At 46.4% G+C, this 21926-nt stretch overlaps 1 protein-coding gene across 6 annotated transcripts in view; it reads left to right on the forward strand.

Annotated features, from left to right (window-relative positions):
• wnk1b (WNK lysine deficient protein kinase 1b) overlaps positions 1–14925 on the forward strand; it is a 76179-nt gene extending 61254 nt beyond the window's left edge. For 2 of the 6 annotated variants that reach the window (XM_030113035.1, XM_030113036.1), the window contains exons 14-36: positions 1304–1374; positions 1488–1632; positions 1736–1852; positions 2496–2606; positions 2720–2771; positions 2888–3028; positions 3355–4090; positions 4235–4563; positions 4646–4704; positions 5127–5183; positions 6364–6447; positions 6563–6599; positions 6682–6758; positions 6849–7130; positions 7205–7479; positions 7739–7814; positions 7914–8043; positions 8587–8793; positions 9199–9291; positions 11517–11558; positions 12975–13147; positions 13290–13346; positions 13439–14925. In XM_030113035.1, the coding sequence (XP_029968895.1) occupies positions 1304–1374; positions 1488–1632; positions 1736–1852; positions 2496–2606; positions 2720–2771; positions 2888–3028; positions 3355–4090; positions 4235–4563; positions 4646–4704; positions 5127–5183; positions 6364–6447; positions 6563–6599; positions 6682–6758; positions 6849–7130; positions 7205–7479; positions 7739–7814; positions 7914–8043; positions 8587–8793; positions 9199–9291; positions 11517–11558; positions 12975–13147; positions 13290–13346; positions 13439–13867 (3780 nt within the window). In that variant the 3' untranslated portion in view covers positions 13868–14925. Of the gene's footprint in view, positions 1–498; positions 781–1303; positions 1375–1487; positions 1633–1735; positions 1853–2495; positions 2607–2719; positions 2772–2887; positions 3029–3354; positions 4091–4234; positions 4564–4645; positions 4705–5126; positions 5184–6363; positions 6448–6562; positions 6600–6681; positions 6759–6848; positions 7131–7204; positions 7480–7738; positions 7815–7913; positions 8044–8586; positions 8794–9198; positions 9292–11516; positions 11559–12974; positions 13148–13289; positions 13347–13438 lie in introns of all 6 variants that reach the window. The other 4 variants (XM_030113040.1, XM_030113037.1, XM_030113038.1 and 1 more) reach the window with 4 other exon arrangements.
• Positions 14926–21926: the final 7001 nt, after the last annotated feature.

The raw sequence follows: 21926 nt of genomic DNA on the forward strand, positions 1-21926 counted from the left end.
TGTATGTATTTAGGTGTGTTTCCCATCTACATTCTGATGAGAATTTGCTTTACTGCATGATGTGTGAGGGTGTGTGTGTGTGTGTGTGTGTTTTTTTTTATACAGTTATTCCTCCACATGTTGTCACTTTACATGTGCTCCACTTACTGAGACCACAGAGTTGAAACGACGCCTCTGAGATCCAGACTGTAATGTCTCAGTGAACTATGGGTGACTCTTTCTGCTGGTGTCTTTACTGTAACACGAGCATCATGGAGATCAGTAAAGTCCCAGACGGGACGGTCTGAGGGATTATTTTCTCTCCTAAAGAGCAGCTTTAGCTCACTGTCTCATTACCTGATGTCTTGGTCCAATCCCTCTTGAGTTTCCTCACTCTCCCTGTCGACTTGCTTTCCGTCCTATTTCTCATCTTTTCAATCATCCTCTGCCTCATCTGCCCTCTCCCTTCTTCCCCCGTTTCCCCTTTTCTCCTCCTTTTCTTGGACTCTTCCTCCTCAGCCGAGCGTAACTCCGCCTACCTCTACCGTTCCCCTGGCGACCCTCCCGTCTATCCCCGTTACTGTGCCGACAGCGGTCGTGGTTTCCCCTCCCTCTCCTCTGCCAGTCCCCGTTGGGGTGGTGCCTACTATTGTTTCCCCTCCTGCTACTCCTCCTCCTCTTCTTCCTCCTCCTCCTCCTCCTCCTGTGCCCTCACCTGTGCCTCAGCCCTTGGCCACCGTGGTGCCAATCATCAGTGTAGTCACCGCCCCGCCTGATACCCCCATGGAAATCCTGCCCCAGGTACTGGTCAAGGCTGGTCGAACCCACCGAGCAGACGTCGCGTCTCTGCTCACAGTGGTCTATTACCAATAAATCCCATTGGTGATCATTGATGAGCTGTTTATACCATCATTTCGACAAGATGAGAGTTTTCAAAAACACATTTTTTTTTTACTGCAGATAAATCATTCAGAACAGGTTTAGTGTGTTACTTATACAATCATAGATTTAATTATTTGCATTTGTTCAATACAGTCTGTCCTAATTCACACCATTTGCCTTCTTTGTAATATTTTGAATTACTGTCAATAAATCATAAGTCCAGATGTGTTTTATCTGAACTTTCTTCCCTGTGTTTCGATATAGTCTAGAATTTTAGTGACTTTCCATGTATTTTAGTTTATTGTTGTTTCTTCTCCTCCTTCATTTTGCCTATATCGCACCTTTCCCTGCCGTTTTTTTCCCAATTTCTCCAGAAGTGTTTGTGTGATTGGCCAACACGCTGTGTCGTTTGTTTCTTCATCTTCTCACGGTTGTGTTTCAGTCTGCGTCGCAGTCGTCGGAGCTGTCACAGTCCCAGCTGCAGCCGCCTCAGGTGCTCTCAAATATCGAGAGGTAAAACACTCAGACAACTCCAGAATGTTTAAACATCCCAAAGCTGTCCGTCTCTTTGTCTTCATTGTCTTTTTTATTCTGATTTGTGTGTGTGTGCCTCCTCTTGCTCTCAGCCACTCTGAGATGTCTGGTCTGAGTGACGGAAACGAGGGAGGAGGCCGTCACGAAGGCCGGTCCACCAAGAGGCATCAGAGGCGATCTGTGAGGAGTCGATCTCGCCACGAGAAGATTACCAAGGCCAAACTCAACGTCCTCAACGTAATGTCTCACCCCACCAATTCTCCTTTCTACGCTTAATTCAAATAAAATGCGTGTTAAATGATGATTTGTTGTGTTTGTGGTGCGTCTGTTTTCCTTGTAGATCTCTAACATCGGTGACAGGGTGGCCGAATGCCAGCTGGAGACCCACAACAGGAAGATGGTGACTTTTCGGTTTGACCTGGACGGAGACAACCCTGAGGAGATAGCCCAGATTATGGTAGACAGACTGATCACCTCCACCTTCTTTTTTTCTTTCAGACCTATTTCATGGTTTCTCATTTGAGAATACCTGGTTGTGGTCAGCTTCCAATGAGCTTCTGATTAGCTGGACTACGAATGAAGCTGTTAACACTCAGATAAAGCCATACTTTCTGCATCCTCAGTGTACGAGTCCTTGCTGTATTTCGACATTCTGCGTTATAACCTGATACTAGCATACCAAGCTGCTGTGTCTCTTATGTCAGTTCCACACAGCTGACCAACCCAAGCGTGAAATAATGTGACTTGTAACTCAGTGGATGCACGGGAGACCTTGTATCTTGCATCAGAAAGGTGTCTGACCGTTAGATACGCATTTCAGACAGACCATAAATCTAGTTTATTACTCCTATATGAGGACTGCACATTGCTTTATTGATGATTTTTTTTGCATGCTTGCTGCTCTTTGTCATTTGAGAGCACTGAACTGCTCACACTGGCAGTGTTCTGGGCCTTATTCTTTCATGGAGAAAGTCCATATCCAGCTCCTGTGCAATTTAAAATTACATTTCTGTCGTCACACACTGGCCGAAGGAAGAATATTTGAAAAGTTTTACATGGTTGAACCGCCTCGCTAATTTTGACCTTGTGTGGATAATCAGGTCCAGAGTGAGTTCATCCTGGAGAGCGAGAGGGAGTCCTTCATCGAGCAGGTCAGAGAGGTGATCCAGAAAGCAGACGAGAAGGGGCTGGAGAGAGACGCGAACAGTCAGGTAAACCCAACCCAAAAAATGTCTTGTATATGATAGTATTATAGTAATCATCTGCTTCTTTATTTAATACAGTTGGTCTTTCATTTTTCTTGTCCTGTGTTGTTAATCTCCAGATGGCAGGAGACGCAGAGCAGCCGATTCCTGTGATATCTGTTCCCATGCCAGGTAAAAACTTCTGGAAAAGCAAGACAAGATTTAATTTAAGAAGATCCAGTTTTCATCTCAGATGAGTTACAATGAGACAGAACAGCTTTACACTGATGCTGATTTTCTCATTTTAGACATCGCTCCCAGTGCAACCGCCCAGGTGGTTCATTCAGCGGGTCGGAGGTTTATTGTCAGCCCCGTACCCGAAGCCAGGCTGAAGGAACAAATGCCCCCCTCCTGTTCCTCTCCTGGCCCGCCACCTGCTGCCGAAACAAGTAAGAAGTGTGTGTGTGTCTGTGTGAGCATGTTTGTCTTTTTAAAAGTCAATCAGCAGTCCCTTTGTTTCCTTCTTGTCCTAAGATTCCTTTCAGTAGCGTGAACACAGACCGAGGGAATAAAGCGTATTAACATGTGTACGTTGTCATTTTGAATCAGTGATCCTGAATTAAACATAAGAACCGTATATTTAAATGCTGGTCAGGTTTTTTTTTTTTTTTTTTTGATGTTTTCTATGTTTTCTTGGCATCTTCAACTAAATTGTATTTAGCTGATTTGGTATCAAATCAGTGTGTATGAAATGCTTCCCCTCTGTTTTTTCCAGCTCTTTCGGCTCCATCCCAGACGGCAGGCCAGGGTGTGGCGTTGTCCCAGTCGGCCGGAGCCGTCAGCTTACAGCAGGCCTTCTCCGAGCTCAGACAGAACCAGAACCAGTTCGATACGGGGCCCAGCACCGCGCCCGCCTCCATCCACGCCTCCCACCCTCTGCATCCGCCGGCTGGCCCCGCCCCCTCTCAGAGCAGCACCGTCGCTCCCGCTGTGGATCCTCTGCCTCCTAATTTAAACCCGGCGCAGGAGCAAGTTATGGAGGCGTCCCTCCCCCCGTCCTCCTCATCCTCGCCTCCCCCCGCGGTGATGAATCAGACACAGGTCCATGGTCAAGCACACATTCAGCCTCAGTCCCAGACGGCTTTTGCTGTCAGTGCGTCGCTCCCTTCTCCTTCGCCCTCGCCCGCCGTCTCCACGACACTGCCCACTTCTCCTCCAACCTCCTCCACCCTGATAACCAGCGACGCCTCCTCCGATCAGCCGACACTTTCCCCCCACTCCTCGTCTGCTCTCTCCCTCTCCTCCTCCGCCGTCCCCACCACCGCTGCCCCGGGTCCCCAGCTCGCTCCCTCTGCTGCCTCCCACCCGGCTCCGGCTCCCTCGTCCTCCGCCGGACTCCAGCCGGTGACCACGAACGTGCCGTCGGTCCAGCCCACCTTGGTCCACTCTCAGCCACAGACGGCGGCCCTGCCCGGCCAGACGCACACACAGTGCGGGGACTGTGACACGAGGTGAGAGGTGTTTGTAGATTATGTGTAGTTATGGACATCTGGATGTGTAATCATCAATCAAGAGTATCAAATTCTCAAACTGATGCTTTAATCGAGAGTTTTATTCGCTTCAGATACAGAAGCTAAATGAATTTTGTGCGTCAGGTGTGAGGCGTCCTCGGAGTCGCAGGGGAAACCAGATGACATCCAAGCTCTGGACAAGAAGCTGCGGTCTCTCTTCATGGACCTGGGCGGAGGAGGGGCGTCCAGCCAGGGCGAGGCCCCCGCCGCCGACCCCGCCTCTGGAGCCTCTGGGGCGGGTACCTCGTCCCCAGTCGGCATCGTCTCTACCTCCGTCACGTCGGTCACAGCGCCGGCCTCCGGGCAGACGGCCAATCCTCCTCAGCCGCCCTCCAGCCTGGCGCTGGGGTCGCTGGGGTCACCGGTACCAATCCAGGGTCCCGGGACGCCGATCACCACCCCAGCTCAGACTGGTCAGCAGAGCAATAAGCGGATGTGTTTTCTTAGAGAATTTTCTAAAACATATTTTAATAACCTTTCTTTCTTTTCCTGCAGTCATCTCTGCTTCATTAGGCCAGACCACTCCATCCAAAACCCCCTTATCCAGGGTACCGGTGAGTCTCACTGCACACACAGCTGTGTGTGGATCTGTGTTAACCCACCCATCGTTATGTTATAATGAGAAAGCATGTGCATGTGAGTAGCTAATTTACACTGCTGCACTTTCAGAGGCAGTCACAGTTATTATATTTGGAAACTAAGGTGGGCTGTCCTGGTCCTGCAGTCCCACAGGGTAGCATGTTTTTTTTTTTTTTTTTTTTTTATATCTCGCCTCAAATCGGTCAGAAATCATGCAGTGGTGTGGCCCTCCGGGGCCGGGAGAGCCCTCTAATTCAGCCACGTTTCTGTCAACTCTTACAGCTCATCTCGCATGGAAAAATCCCTTTAACGTTCTTCACAGTAATTGTTGTAATCTCTTCTACAAATCTCTTCTCTTTTTTTTTTCCTCCCATCACATCTCTTTGGCTGAGATTAGGCCAGTTCTCCTCCTTCAGAACTCCTGCCATCCTTCCCTGGACCTTGTCTAATACAGGTGTTTGTTTGTTTTTTTTTTTTTTTTTTGGTCATTTTTTTTTCTTTATAGAAACGCCGCCTCCACTGCAAACTAACGCTGCATTAACACAGAGATCTGAGGCAGTCTTTTGTTGTATCCTGGTGTGACCTAATTTGGCCATGCGCTGCGTATAAATAGTGCTGCCTGACGTCTCCTTTTTTGTCTCACTGTGTGTCAAAGTTCATATTTTATTGATTTTAATGCTTAGAGACAGTCAAGCCCGACTGAGAGGAAGCTCAGCAGCATTTAAATAATAAAGCACATGGAAAAGTTGCTGCTTATGCAGCCAAAACATGCACAACAAATGTGGAAAAATAAGATTGTACAAGAAATGTAGTTGGACAGATGAAAAGTGAGCGCTTCAGGGCACAAAACAGTGAAATGGCTGTAATTTCTAGACTGTTTTGTTGTGGCTCTGAATGCAGCAGCCTAATAATAGAGACTTTCCCTTCAGCTAGGAGTGCACACATAATAAAACGACATGACTTCTTTATAAAAATAGAAGAAAATCTGGCCTACAGGTTACAAGATTCACCCCTCGTGTCTTGTTCGGCTCTCCCGTGTGAGACTTCATCCGGCTTGATTAAGATCATCCTGCCGCAGTTCACAAAGGATTTAATTTTAATGATTTACTCTTTAATTAAGTGTGGAGAATCTCTCCAGAGGACCGATGGGTTGACATGCTTTCCACTGCACTTCAACTCTTAAGTGTGTAAATGAATGAAGAAAATGGTCTGCTGGAGCATTATGCATTGTTTTTTATTGAAGAAAGCAACAAAAACATGTTTACAGCCAAACTGCTGCAAACGAATGTTCTATATATTATTAGCAGTTATGATTATGAGGCATGTACACACACAAACCCTGTCATTCTAGGAATATAAGGCTTGTTGCTTATATTTTAGTCTTCTTATTGCAGATCTTTTGCATGTCACCTCAATACCTTAAACTAACTTAAAGTTAAAGAGAGAATGCTTCATGCATAATTCATTAAATCTTCCAAGAAACTTTAAAAATCATTAAATGCTTGTTGTTGGTTTTTTTGCTTTGTTCGTGCTTTTGCCGCTAATCAGTAGCTGTTTTAACAAATTGTGTGTGTGTGTGTGTGTGTCAGCACGTATTTGCTGAAGCATATCTAACAGTGTATCGATGTCTTCAGTCCCAGCAGCCTCTGGAGGACTTGGATGCACAGCTGAGGAGAGCTCTGAGCCCGGAGACCGTTCCCGCCAGCTCACACACACAGGTAAACACACACACGTTCGCATTTTGCGCCGACAGCTGCGGCTGGCAGCGTGAAATCAATGAGCGAGCTCGGTTTCTCTCGGCGTTGACTCGTCTCTCTCTGCGCTGACCCCCAGGCCTCTCACGGCGGCGTGCCTTCACTGGGACAAGCAGGTACGTGGGAGTGTATTCGCCGAGCCCGCCGTGCCGCGGCTCTGGATCTGTTGCCTGATCGTATTTTCCGTCTGTCCTCCAGTTCCCTTCTCCCTGGAGGAAGGAAGCGCGTCCGCTCCTCATTCTCCTGCCGGCGGAATCAAATTGGGAAGATTTCAGGTAAATGCGGTTTAACAGTTTATGGTCGTTTTGGTTATTTCTATGTAGTTTCACTAATGTTTTTCCCGTCTGTCTCTCTTTGCTGCTCAGGTCTCGCGTGCTGCTGACCAGCCTCCTGTCCTTCGCCCCGCCAGGACCGAGTCCTCCTCCACCTCCTCCACCTCGTCTTCCTCCTCGTCATCTTCCAGCCTCTCCAGCCCCGAGAACACGTTGCACAAAGACTCCTCGTCGCCTCTGAAAGGGGCGGGGGGGCAAAGAGGAGACGTCGTCGACGGACCGCCTCAGCGAACTCCGGCGGGCTCCCCCCGCCCCTCCCCCCTCGCCTCCCCGTGCTCCTACATGAAACCCACCACCACCATCGGACGCTTCCAGGTATTTGTTTCCTTTTTTACGTTTTTTTTTTTCTATTATTTTACTTCATCCTGGGTTTTGTTCTTCCGCTCCAGGTCACCACTAACCCGGAGGCTCGTGTCGGGCGGTTCTCGGTCAGCCGGGCCCAGGAGCAGACCCCCGAGGCCGGCAGACAGAGCCCGCTGCCCGCTGCCCACTCTGCCAACGGACCCAGTGATCCGGGCCGACTCTCCACCCCCGACTCCCCCCAGAAAGCCTCCCTGCCGAGTCTGAACAACAACTCCTTCAATAACTCCTACATCAGCAGCGACAACGACTCCGAGTTCGAGGATGAGGACTTCAAACGGGAAGTCAACCGCCTCAGAGAAAAGTACGTTATCGCCTCCTCTCCACTCTGTCGCTCCGTTTTCCTTTTCTTTAATAAGGTTAAGTGCTTTGAAGACCAAGAGTTTTCTGCTTTTTTTCTTTTATCTTTTTCCACTGTTGTATTTTTCTTCTCTTCCTTTTTTCATCCTTTCTTGAAAAGTTTGCTCTGCTCGCCTCCTCGAAAAAGTTACCGCTTCTTCTTTATTTTGCTGAACAGAATTGTATGGCTCAGATAAGTTGACTCCCCTCTCTCTAACCACCAGGCACATGCGTGAGATCCAAGCCCTCCACTCGCGCCAGAAGGAGGAAATAGACCGACTGTTCACCAGGCTGGGAAAGGTATTGTTACTCCAGCTGAATCCAACACACCACGGCACAGATCATTAGTTTTTGCCAATATAATAATCTTTAATGAATGACGATGAGCATTTTGTTCAGGTCCCTCCAGCTGCGGTGATCCCTCCTGTTGTCGCCTTGACGGCCAGGAGGAGACGACCGACGAAAAGCAAGTCATCCAAATCGTCCAGAGCCAGCTCCACGCACGGCAGCAAGAGCCCGCTTCAGCCAGGTGAGCTCTCGTCTCGGCAGCTACGTTAAAGGCTCGGTCCAGAATAAAACAAAAACATGTTTTCTTGATTTCCTTTCGTGTAACGCGAGACGCTGCACCTTCTCCCTTAAATATGAAAATAAATACGATGCGGCGTTTATTGAAATCACATTTTGTGACACCTTTAAACCTTTAAACTTGATCCAACACATCCAGTATGATTACCGTTCCCTCTAACATCACATCCTCTCTGTGTTTATGCATTTGTGCGTGCGTGTGTGTGTGTGTGCTTGTGTGTGTATTTGCTCGGTCATATGTGCATGTGGGCGTTCGCTGAATCAGACTTGGAGCTTAAAAATTTCTGACTGCTTTCCCTGTCTGTTTTTCTCCCTGTGATGGTGTAAATGTGTGTGTGTGTGTGTGTGTGTTTGTGTGTGTGTTTGTGTGTGTGTTGGGGGTGACGGGTGTGTCTCGATCCCTTCGTCATCATTGTGCGTTTGTCTGCTTTCTGTGTTGGTTCCCGCCCTGTGGCCCCCCCTCCCCCTTCCCCGTGCCGCCTTCCAGGCAGCACTTTATCCGCCCAGAGCGTTCCCACCATGTTCCCGGGCCAGCTGGCTCTGCTGACCCCGGCGGGGCTGGCCGACTCGGCCGGCGGCGGCGGCGGCGCTCTCCTCCAGCCACTCAAGCCCTCTCCCTCCAGCGACAACCTGTGCTCAGCCTACACCAGCGAGGCGGCGCTCTCCGTGCCCAGCCTGTGCGCTCCCACCCCAGGTAGGCCCCGCCCACCGAGAGACCCCAGCTGCTACACCCACTACACGAACCGCTTCGCATGCGTACCAACACACACACACAAACACACACACACACACATGCCTGTAGTTGATTTGTCTTCACTCCTTCACAAAGCAGTATGTTTCTTGGTGTGTTTTCTCTGTGTGTGTGTGTGTGTGTGTGTGTGTGTCTAACTCACTGTTAACGTCTTTCCTGTGTGTTCCTCAAATGTGTCTCTTCTTCTTCTCCTCTCTCACCTCTACATTGTCATATCTGCTTCCTCATTTCTCTATTTTTCTCTCCCTTCGGTCGATCTGCCACCATCTCTTCTTCACCTCTCTCCTTCTCTTTCTTCATCTCCTCCTCCTCCTCCTCCTCCTCCTCCTCTCCCCTCCCTCTCTTCAGGCTGTGTAAAGTTCAGCTGGGGTTCGGAGCGTTTGGCCTTCAAGCCTGGCGGCAGGAGGACGCGCTTTCTGAGTACGCCCTGCTTGGCTCTTTGTGTGTAACGCTTTATTTCTTTGCCCTTCTCCTTTTACCCTTTTACTGACTTTGGTTGTGTTTCGTTGACTTCTATATCCATCAAGTCTCGGTCGCCCCGTCTTCCTGCGGGTTTCCTTCCTCGATGGAGGAAGACCCTCTGCTTCTGATACCGGCCGAGTCCTGCAGAAATCTGATGACTCCTCACAAATTCAGCTTTGCAGGATTTAGTCAAATGCAAAACAGTTCAGCTTATCATGCAGCAGAGTTTAACACAATCTCAACCTTCTATTAGTTACCTAAATGGAATAAGTGTCTAAACTGTATTTCTTCCCAAATTAGGACCCTAAAATGAGATTTGCTCTTGCTTGCGAGTACAAACAGCTGTTTATTGATCATTAATTCACTTTGGTACAAACATCATTGTTGTGTGTGCAGAAAAATTACATAGAGGTTCGAAGTAAAATGTAAAAATTAGAAATTAGAAATGAAATCTGACTGCAGGACACAAAATACTGACGCTAATAGCTCCTACAATCCAGAGATTCCCGAAACTTTTTAATCTTTTTTCCTGCAAACTTTGCTGTCTCTCTAACTTTTCTTCAAATACGTAGATTTACAGTCTCCATGGACCAATGAGCCATCCCTCTAACATCACGTTTATTGCCGATCGTTTGCATTTTCAACTGTATGAAGTCACATATTCCACTACACCGATTAAAAATCAGGTCAAAGAAAAAAGGAAACATGAGACACTGAGCTGAAACACTGAAAACAGCTTTCATTTTCCAAACGTCTCCATGTAAAGACGATAAAACACGTAGTGCTTCACTACTCAGATCTGAACTAACACACTGATGCTCCAGTCAGTGACAGCCAGCATCCGGAGCAGCTTTATTCCATCCAGCATTTCATCTGCGCTCCTTTTCTCATTAGAGCAGAGATTTACTGTGTGTACCACCTGAGGAGATTTAAAAAAACAAAAACTACCGCAGCTATAACCAACATGAAGATAGTTGTGAAGGCTTACCCGATTAGCTGCGCAGTTTTAAAAAGGAGACACGTTTCTACTCCTCCAATCATAAATTAATACTTTTTGACAGCAGCACTGTACGAAACAGGAGCTGTTTTTCAACACATTTTAAGCAAAGATTACATCCTTTTTATGAATTTAATCTTTGACTTGTCTACTATTCCAATAATATTGTACATTTTAGAGTGGATTTCCTTTAGTGGAGCACGTATCTCAGTTTCAGTCGGTTCTGACAGATGAGGTAATCCTGGTTGTGTGTCTGATTTTTAAACCTCCATCGCTTTCTTCTAACTGCTGTCACTAGTAAGTAAATGAGCAGACTAACAAGGAAGAACTAGAGACCTGATGACTTGACTTCAGTTTTATTTTTAATAGGTAATGTATTAATTGGCATTACGGAAACCTTTTATTTAGGCACAGCTCTGTTCAGATACTGTGCTTCAGTCTGTTTTTACCAGTAAAGCGATTCTTTCATTTCTTTCCCCCTCGTTGTAAACCTGTTTTGAAATGTTCTGATATCTTGTGCTTGATGAAGGGATGTTTCTGAATGCTTCTGAACCCTCTGCAGCTCAAACCCCGTCTCTCCCTTCCTCTTCTCCCGGCCTCACTCTTTTACCCTCACCTGTTCTCTCCCTCACCTGCCCCCCCGTCACCGCACCGCCAGGAGGGGAGAGAGACAGACCTGGGTCTTAGTCCTATACAGACAGCGTAAAAAACACAGTTTTGTTTGCTCTTTAAGTTTAAATCTCAGCTGCGGGGGCCGTTTAAGGGTTTTTGTGTCGAGGATACTGAGTGTTGGACCCAGTTCTGGCAGCGCTGTGAGCTGCGGAGGGGAACGAACCAGGTGTTGGTTACCCAAAAACATCTTAAAGCCACAGCACATTGTTGCATTAAGAGCTGTATAGATGATTGAAAAAAGATGAATATTTCATGCCTAAATGTTTCTCCTCCTGTCCTACGTGTGGCGTCTGTATTTAAAGAAAACATAAGAGGAGATTTATAAGGCTCCTGGAAATAATTTGTACAATCTGTGTGACAGGTTTTTAAGATGTTATTGGGCTGCTCGACTTAAAACTGTCGGTTATTGAGTACTTGAACTGAAAGGAATAATCGTACTCAGATTCGCACATGTGTTTGGTTTCCGGGTGTTGTGGGCGGGGTTTAATTCTGACTCTCTCCCAATCCTCCTGACTCTTGTCTTCCGGCCGCACAGGGAAGATGGTGAAAAAAGTCTGCCCCTGCAACCAGCTCTGTAGTAATTATCTATCTTTTTGGTCTTCCTCCCGCCATCCGCCATCCATCCATCCTCCTCCTCCTCCTCCTCCTCCTCCTCCACCCTTCATCCTTGCACTTGCACTCCCTCCGGCGCCCTCTAGATTCAATCTGCCGAATATGAGAATCGATTCAGTTATTTCAGCCACTGTGTCAAAGTCAAACTTGCAGAAGCAGCTTCTTTTTTTTTTTAATAATTCAGAAACTCCAGTTCAAGGACTGAAATGACTGAAACACCAGGCGCATGCACCTGCAAGCTGTCCCTCACGCACACACACACATGCAGACTGTAACACACCTGACCAGCTGTGCACCACGCTGCCGTCCTCCCCTCCCCTCCCCTCCCCTCCCCTCCCCTCCCTCGTCATGGCTTGTGGTCCAGACTACACTGACCAGAATCCCATGCTGCTGCAGTCGCTGGTGATTCAGCGTCTCCTCATCCTGATTTCCCTCCATTTTGTTTAGCATGACATGACAGTCTTTGTCTGATGAGCTGTATGATCAGTTTGGTTTTGTTTTTTATTTTTTCCTGCAAAACTTCTTCTCATAATTCACTGTCTCGTGTAATATCAGGGGGAATCACATCATGGCAATAAGCCTTTTGCAATTTGTTGATATTCTGCAGGAAAACAAAGGTTTTTTTTTAAATTTCAAGCCAGTTTTTGCATTACTTTGACATCTGATTCTTCATGTTTTAGTTTTGCTGTATGTAAGAAAGGTTATGAACTGTCTGTCTTGGGTATCCATAACCATTAATTCTGTTGACAGCCTTGATTTTTGGCCTTGATTCATTCACGTCAGAGTAAAGTGACTCGATACTCTTTGACTTGGAAGAGAGCCACCGATATGAAGCAGACATGATATAAAACATACAGACTGTTTATATACGCGGCTTTGCCCAGTTTGCAGTGTGTGCTTTTATTTTCCTGCCTTTTCTCCAGTAAGTTTGATGCTGAGCTTTGGCACACGGTTACATAGATCCTGGCGTAGAGTTTGAGTGCCATCTAATGGACAATACATGAAGTACACCTTCAAAAACAGCGATACGTGGGGCAATGGCTTCACTTACAGTGCTGGCTGTGAAAAAAACATTGCTGATGGGCATGTCAGCTTCACAGATTGCCCCACGTATCACAAAAGGCATTAATAGTTTTGTGCGTATATCACATTTTCTGGTATAATTAATCATAAGTTGCCTCCCTTTCCTGTTTATCATCATAATTCCCATCATTAAAACTAAACGCTCCAGTCCTGTGACCATATCAACACGCTGCCCTAAAACTCTGACCTGATCGACCCTGGTCTGACCTTTCCACGCGGTCCAGACATTCACCCAGACCACGCCGCTGCCGAAACACCGTCTCACACTCCGCCCTCGCCTCTTTGTCTCGCCTCGCAGGGACGAACAGCACCAACGCCGTCAGCGGATCGGGCGCCCTGGGTCAGAGTCAGGGGGGCTCCCAGTGTCTGCCGCCCAACGTCTCCGCCCCCCACCAGAGGAAGGGAACCTTCACCGACGACCTCCACAAGCTGGTGGACAACTGGGCCAGAGACGCCATGAACCTCTCGCAGGTCTGCAGCCGCTTCGCGATTCGGTCTGAAATGGCTGCGACTGTGAAGTGGATGTCTAACTGTGCTCCACCCCGGGCTATGAGGAGCTCACTGCCATGTTTACTGTTTATGAATAAGAATTCTGACACTTGATCTCTGGCAGGGTAAACGGAGCGCCAAGCAGCTGCAGCAGGCTCCAGCACAGGGACACAGCTATGAGGTCGGTAGAATAACACACCTTTCCCACACTCGCCTTTCCATTCGTCAAAGCAGATGATCAATGACCTTTGACCCTGTCCGTCGTGGCCGCAGGTCATCCAGTCGGCCAGCCTGGGCAGGAAGTTCTCGGCCCCCAGTCAGCTCTGCCCCAGCAGCGTCGGCGGCTCCACCCACCTCCCCGCCAACCCCACCACTGCTACCTCTCTGGCCGCCCGCAAGGGGTCTCTGTGCCAGCCCCCCGCCTCCTCCACTCCGCCGCTCCCCCAGCCCGCCCAGTTCATCCACTACACCCCCTCCGCTGCCTACAGCGCGCAGTGGTCCGGTCCGGCCCACAGCGCCGCCGCCGCCACGCACCAGACCCCGGCGCAGCCTCTCCTGGTCAGCACCTCCCAGCCGCTGGGCCCCTACCCCCCCGCGCAGGGCCAGCTGCCCGGCCAGGGCCCGCTCCAGGCCTTCCACCTGGCCAACCCCCTGCAGAAGTCGGTCAGCAACCCCGGGGGGCCCAACCTGAGGACCACGTAGGGGCGGGAGGGCCGAGGGCTGCTTCAAATCACGGCCTGACTAGTGGACCGGGGGCAGAAAGTCTGAGATGTTCTGAAGTGATCTGTTCAGGAAGAAATGCGATTCGGCCATCTCCGCTCATCTCTGCTTCATCCACGCCGCCACGCGGCCGCCGTTCCCGCCGCGGGCCGACGGCCACGAGCCAAACGATCAAGGGTCAGAAGAAAAGACTCAGGAGTGCAACATTAAAAAAAAGGCCAAAGAGGTTCTCACAGGGTTCCAGACTGATGTCTTTAACGGATTGCGTGTGTGGTGTTGTGTTCAGGCTCTCGCGGCTCGGCCACGCTCGCCCTGAGGGCGGCGTGCGTCTCGACGCCGGTGGGAAGAAATTCCATCAGGAGGAGGAGGCGGGCGACGGCGGCCGGCTTTAGAAAGGTCTAACTCCCACCCTCCTGTCCATGCAGATCCTCTTAACAACTGTTTTATTGGTCAAGATTGTGACTTGAAAAGCAGTTTGTTGCATTTAATATCGATTTGGATCGATTATTATGAGACAGCAGCTTCCTCTTTGCTCGAAATTCCAACACTGCAGACCTTAAAATAACAGTTTTCCAACTAAATTTAAAGAGGAAACGGGTGAACAGAGGGCGGCGATGAGAAGTAGAAAGTTTCTCCGCAGTTATTAGAAACCTTTCTTAACTATTAAAAGCACAATTGATGTTGAGAAGAAGTGAAACGGATGTTGGTATTAAGAAACATCTTCTCCCTGTTGCTTCACGCCAGCGGGCTCCGGACGCCTCCTCGCGGTCGTGACGCCGCCTCCTCGTCCGGCCCTCGCTCTTCTTCACCTCTCTGTTTGCCATTCGAAGCAATAACAGCAGAAACCTTTCAGATTGGGGGGGGGGGGGCTCAACATGAGAGAACTCAGCATGAAAAAGTGGCCTTGTATTCAGAATAATATCAAAGTCCTTGTACAGTTTGTGTCCATTTTTTTTTTCTTTCTAGAATGTCAGCTATGATGATTCCATTTAGTTGTTTTTTTGGTTTTCTTGGGTTTGTTTTTTTTTTTTTTGCTTGCTGTCCCCCTCAGCTCGCAATCTGAAACACACACACACACACACACACACACACACACACACACACACACACACACACACACACACACACACACACACACACACACACACTCAGCCAAGCACAGACTCATGTAAATACACATCGCAGCTGTTGAACCGACTGGACGCCTCATCAGTCCTCAGTGTCATATTTCGGTTGGTTTTCAAGCGTCGGGGTTGAGATGATTGCAAAATGTACATTATGATCATAAATATTGTTGTTAATGATTATTCTATTTAAAAAAAAGAAAAAAAAGTTACAAAAAAGAAAAAAAATGTGTTCTGTCAATGGACCTGTTCTACGTGCGCCTTCGGCGCACGATGTGGAGACACTGTGATTCTCGTTGTTCGTTCTTAGCGGATTGTTGTTGGACAGCATTAGTTTTTAGGGTTTGATGTCACAAGTTTAAAAGGAAAAACTACACAAAAAAAAGAACCGTTTGGGGTCCTTTCACTTTCAGTTCACTGCCCCCCAACCTGGATTTACTCCACATGACACCCCTCTCTCTTCAGTAAGCGTCCCTCCATCTGGACGCGTCTCCAAAACAATGCCTTACCGACAACTAACCCGCCGCAGCTCAGTCGATCGAATTGAAAGTGGAAACTGATCCCAAAAGCCGAACGGCAGGATAGCTCATATTTAGATAACAAAGTCAAAGCTAGCTATTTTTTTTTAACACAGGACTTCTATATCAGACACTTTAAACAGCCCTCCTCTTCCCTTTCTCCCCCGGTTTTGTTAGATGAATGTGAATGTATAAACCAATGGTGTCCATTTTAATGTACTTGAAAACAAACAAAAAAAGCTCTTTTCTTTTCTTTTCTTTTGCTGTCTACGTTTTGCTCCCCTCTAGACCCCCCGCCCTCACTTGGGTGGGGGGGGAACTTACTAGTGCCTTGCATCCTTCTTGTTGCTTCTGTGGAGGTGTTGGGTGGAAGTGAGCGGGCGTAGCGTCGACGTCGGTGGACGTGGTAGTCGTAGATCACGGAGGAGGAACTGCCAGGGAGATGGACGAGACGGAGACCGTCGGTCGCCGGCGCTCTTTTGAGTTTTCAGGAGGGAGTTTTAGAAGATTGTATTTGAAGCTTGGACCACTCTGTACTTATGAGGAAGTGCACACAGCCAGGAGAGCCTGCATTGGTCCAGTCAGATTTTAATATTCTCCAGATTAATGCAGATTTTTTTATATATATATATATATATAAATATATACACCCAGTATTGACTTTTCTGTGGAATCTGCTGAACTTCAAACACAAGTTTTGAGCTCTCAGGCAGTGGGGCTGTGAGAAAAGTGCTTTTGGGCCATGATGTTCCCCTCTGCTGTCAGCTGAAGTGGCTTCAGTGGGAATTACAGTGCTGCTCTGTTTTGGAACTGCATTTAGCCTGTTAAATACTCTGAAAAGCTCTAATGGAGACAAAAAAAAAAAATAAAACAGCCTAGTTTCTTGCCCTGGTTTTGTGCACAGTTTCAGTTACATTTACCTTAAAGATGTCGATAAACAGCAATCAGTGTTTTGAGACGGTAGTTATTTAGCACAGACTCACCACGGCGTGCTTCGTTGAGGCCGCCTGCGTTTGGACGCGTCTCCATTTCAAAAGTCATACTTGTAAATCTTCACTGTGACATCTTTTTGTTTTTTGTTTTTTCTCACAAAAACTCATGACTTCTGTGTAATTTCACACAGGAAGCCACGTAGGAAGCTTTTACAAACCTCATGTTTTCTTTCTGCCTCAGTAGGATGGACTTTTGTAGCAGCTGTGATGGTTTTAATTTAAAAAAAAAGAAAAAAGTTGAGCTTTACTAAATATTGAATGTGAATGCATGGCAGTGTTAGAGGTGGCGGCAGAACAGTCTGCGGTTCCATAATGAATGGAAGATGATGGTTCAGTTCAGTGAAGCTGCAAGGCCTTTGAAATCCTCCCCTTGTTTTGTCAAAATGAAAAGTATTTGGTACAAATTTCACTGAAAAGTTTCTTTCTTTTGGGGTTGAATGTTTAGATTTGCATCAAAATACTCTGAATAGGTTACTTTGTAAAGTCTGTTCAAGAAGCATCGCTTTCGCCAGTTTTTCCTGTGACACCTTCACATAACGCAACGTTTTCCCTGCGAGTCGAGTCGAGTCGGGTTGAAGCTGTGAATAATCATTGAGCCACTCTGCGTCGGTTCTGGACTCGGTGCCATGTTCGACTTCCTGTCGGTGTGGCGCGAGCGTCGGACTCGAAGCCTCGGATAGGAAATCGGCTTCGGCGTCTTTCACAGGAGAGACGCACTTGTTTGCTTTCTGTGCAATGGCTGCAATGCAATGTTATTAACATGACAGTGTGAATTCAAGCAGGGTCGAAAGTAAAACGGACAAGTATGATTTATTTCTTTTTTAGTGGCTGAGACAGTGTAGCAGAATCAAATTAGGAGCCTTTTTTAAAAAAAATATGTTTTGCTTGTTTAAGACTCACCCCCCTCCTTTTTTTTTTTTTTTTTTTTTTTTTTTTTACAGTAGAAATGCCCACACATTAAAAAGCCAATTTAACACACAAAAACATGCAGAGATGATGTTTTATGTGGCTTGCTCCTGTGAAATGTCTTCTTTTTTTTCTCTAAATCTTACTTTGTTTTACATGCCGTTTTATTGTCTCTAACAGCACCTAATTTAATTTACCGCCTCTTGTTTTTTTTTTTCTGTATTGTGGCTGACATTGTACAAAAGTGGTTGGATTTAAAAAGAAAAGGATGAGTGAATGAAACAAAAAAAAAAATAGAATCCGAGTAGGGAGTCATCGGCAGCCTTTAACGGTATGTTTTGCACTAAGTATAGAGTGTTCAAGCTTCATTATTAAAAACAAAAACTTTGCGCTTTGCGCTACCGTACAATGAAATTTGTTACTTTATTTGTAAAAACTTAATAAATAAAAGTTGTTTAAATGAAAGTGAGTGATGGAGTGGTGTTTATCTGCAGGTAAATGGAGTGAGGTGGCTGCAGTACCCGTCCTGTCCAGCAGATGTCTTCGTCTCCTCCACCTGCAGGACTGATTGCACATCCAGCCTGAGTCCTGCAGGTTAAACACTCTGCTTCAAAGCCAATCAGGAAATCTCGAGGTGTGAACCTGTGCCGATTGCCCGTCTCCATGGAGACGGTGAAAATATGGAGGCCTGCCGGAGAGAGCAGAGACCCCAGGAAGGAAAACGAGGCTTACCGGTTCATTATAACAATAAATTTCCATCCTGTATTTTTCCTGCTGAGAAATGAAAACCACACCGCGACAAAATGTAGCACATGCTCACATGGAAAATTCACACTTAATGCTAAGTTTAACAGCTTTTATTCTTGAAAAGTAATCCAAAGTACTTTTAAAATACAGGAAACGCCTGCAGGTGGTCATAGGGGCTGTAAAGGTCAAACAGAACAGAACTCCGTGCACACATAATCTGTTTACAGTGTAAGCTGTAAGGTGTCACATTCTCTCTCTGCTACAAACGTCCCTCAAGCTTTTCTGAAGGCACTGCAAGTAAAAAGAACGGGCAGTTTTGACACATTTGAACTTTAACTGTGGTGCGAATATATAATACAAACATACAATAGCGGTGATCAGTGTGGAAACTCTCTGCTGGGTTGAGGTTTGGGTTGTGCTTCCTCCTGCAGCAGAGGTGACTAAACAGTGAGGTAATTCCATAGTTCACTGAGTCCTTAACTGTAGTATTTTTCTTTTTTCCACTAGAACTACATTTGATTCAGCTGTGACGAGTTCAAGCTTCCGATCTGTCATCTCTAGATCAAATGTCAAAGTCAAGCAATATGTCCATAGTTATTGGTCTCTATATGTTTATTTGTATTTTTTTCCAATTGCATGAGTTTTAATCTTTTTTTCAGAAGTTGCATAAAAAGATCAGTTATTTTACTTTTATTTTCTCGTGAAACCTCAAGATAAACAGCACGAGTTACATTTAAACTCTCCTCTGTACAGCATAGTCGTCATCATTATCATGTTTTATATTAAACAGTTTTTCTGATCAGTTATTTGATAAACGACAGACTGTTCCTTTTCTTCCCTCTGCAGGTTACTGCAGCTGAACGCAGAAATGCATGCATGTCTTCTGATGGTGTGTGTGTGTGTGTGTGTGTGTGTGTGTGTGTGTGTGTGTGTGTGTGTGTGTGTGTGTGTGTGTGTGTGTGTGTGTGTGTGTGAAAGTTCAAGTTCACCGGCCGCAGAAATGCAATGTTACAAAATCAACTGCTGATTGCTCCACAGCAAATTAACATAAGGAAACTGTTTTGCTTTTGTTTTTGTTTTTTTTATCTCGGTGGTCATTTTATTGAGACACATTTTCTGTTCTGTATTTGTGGCACCTTCAGATTGACAATAAGCACATTTGCATTGATCGCCTTTTTAAACTACCTGTCATCAGTAATTATGCACAGATGAATGTCTGAATGCTGTAAAACGCAGCGTGAAAACAAGTTTCAAACATGATTCTACAAGTTAATGCATGCAATTACTGCTGCTGCCTTCATTATGTAACTTGATTTGTCTTTTGATGCTTATCTTTAAAGAAAGCACATGATTGTCGTAAAATTTAAGATGCTTTATAAGCAGTCTGCTGCCTAAACCGCGCTGACCTGCGGTCACAGGTCAGCCTGAGAACCTCCACAGCACACATGGTGGAACTGGGTCAGATTTTAAAACTCCACTGGGCCGCATGGCAGCAGGAAACAGGAAGTGCTCTTTGAGTCTTTTGGTTTGAACCCGACATTCATACATTCTCACAGAGTCCGCTGTTGGTGGAAGTCAAGGAGCGCGGTTGAAAAGATGTTATCAGACGGTAAAATATTATCCATTCATTACTATTTAACCTGAGAAGACTGAAGCCTCTCCCAGCCAGCACGGGGTAAAGGGCACGGTGCACACTGCAGGAAATTTAAAGTATTGAATGAAGCAGGAGACTCTGATCTGGAGAAAGTGGTGTCAAAGTTGAATGTGTCAGACTTTTAATTATTAAAAAAAAACTGTTAGTTTCTGAATATTTACTCACCCATGACATTTAAATCTTTGATACCTGAGGACGTTTTGAATTTCTCTGTTCAATAGACTCTAAAATTATTAGATGTGGCTGAAACTGAAAGAAAACTTGTGTTATTAGTCTTTCGATTCCAGACCGGTCCTCCTTTCTGTTCTAACTTTCATTTTTCCTTCTCGCTCATTAACCGGCCCCTGACCCTCTGACTGAACAGAGCCGGTGGACCGGTGTTCCCAGAGATCATGCGCTCTCTCCCCTGACCGGCCGGCAGAAAGAGAGTGTTTGCTGTTTGGACAGGTCGTCCCTCATGCAGCAGCCGCGATGTTGCAACCTCGCTGCGCTTGGTGTGAACTGGGAGCCGTGTGAGCAGCGGCTGCAGGTGGGGGGGCGTCGGAGGCCGTGGGCGTCACTACGAGTTCCTGCTGATGTTTCCGTTGGCCCGAGAGCCGCTTTTTTTTCCTCCCCTCGTCTGTTTACTCAGCCCAGATTAACGCGGCGCGCACGGCCTCGGCGTCTCGGGACGCCTCTGGTTCCAGAGTGTCCACCTGGGAACTTCCTGTCCAGCCCGCCGTTCCCGGAGTGCGTGAAGTGCTTGTGTCCTGTCCGTGCTTGTTTGTGTCGGCTAAAGCCAGTTTGTGTGTGGTTAAATAGAGGAGGTGAGATGGAGTGTAGCCGGACATAAACAAACAGTGTCTGTATCGACACGGCCTGAACTCCCAGGGAGTGTAAACAGTCAGAACGCGGCTTTATCACTGTGTGTTGTGTCAATTTTTCTTTTCAGCTGTAATGATAATAAAGGGATTAGTCGAACAGAAGAGAAAGAAAGAGAAGAACTGTGATTTTTCTCTTGTTTCAACAGGTTGAGCTGTGGCCTTGATGAAAAAAAAACAAGATTAAAAATGTTAAATGCTTTTAAAGAATTAGAGTTCTGTGTTTTCTGCCTCTACCTCAAAGAAAAAGGCTTTTCCTCTCACTTCTCTCTCTGCACCCTGAATAAGATTAAACAGGAAGAGGAAGTTCTCGTTGTACAAAAATCACCTGAATCTGATTTCTAAGAGGTGGAGGTCGCGCAATGGATTAATTCTTGACCTTTACAGCATGAGACCCGACAGGGAGAACATCGGGTAAAAGAACTGTCCAAATCTACCGTGTGAACTAGAATGGCTGCTGCAGCAGATGCTATAGGAGGGGAGTGTGTATATGTGTGTGTGTGCGCGATTGTGTGTGTAAGAGGAAATGAAATGCAAACTGAGGAAGCGAGAGCACAAACCATCCTGAAGTGCCACAGGTTTCACATCAATAACAAAGCGCGCACCGAACAAGAGAACATTTTCATCCTAAAGACGTCAGATTACGCACTTTTGGCTACACACTCTTGCGCTTTGTGGTTTTCTGGCGAAAAGGCTCTTCAAAGCGTGCCGTGAGAGAACAAAATCGCAGACAGAAACCAGATCAGACAGAGGTTGTGAAAGAGAAACAGAAAAGGAGCTTTATTGTCAAAACACTGTGAAAATATATCATGTGGGAATGAATCACTTCTGCTGAATTAAAGGTTTAGATGGAAGGAAGTGACTTTAAAATTTGAGAAATGTTAAAAATTAATATATTACAGTCACAAAAAAATCCCTTTTTCAATGTCTGAAAGACAATGAAATATACTTTTTTAAACTTCAGCAGGCATTAAGGCACTGAGAAATAAGTATATCTGTTTGAAACTAGAGTGTTATTATATATTTGTGTGTTTGTGTCCTTTAAGGTGAGCAGTGAACTCTGAGCTGTGTTTTTCCAGGTGTTCCCTTTAAAGCACAATCTGATCCTCGATCAGTCAACTTTGCACCGTCATAAAGTTGTCAGAGGAGGAGGAAAAAGGTTTGGCCTGGCTGTGTGTAGATGTGTGTAAATGTGTGTTCAGTCAATCTCTGTGGGGAATTAGATATTGAGATGTAGTTG

The sequence above is a fragment of the Salarias fasciatus genome, chromosome 17, assembly GCF_902148845.1.
Source record: "Salarias fasciatus chromosome 17, fSalaFa1.1, whole genome shotgun sequence".
NCBI classification, from domain to species: Eukaryota; Metazoa; Chordata; class Actinopteri; order Blenniiformes; family Blenniidae; genus Salarias; species Salarias fasciatus.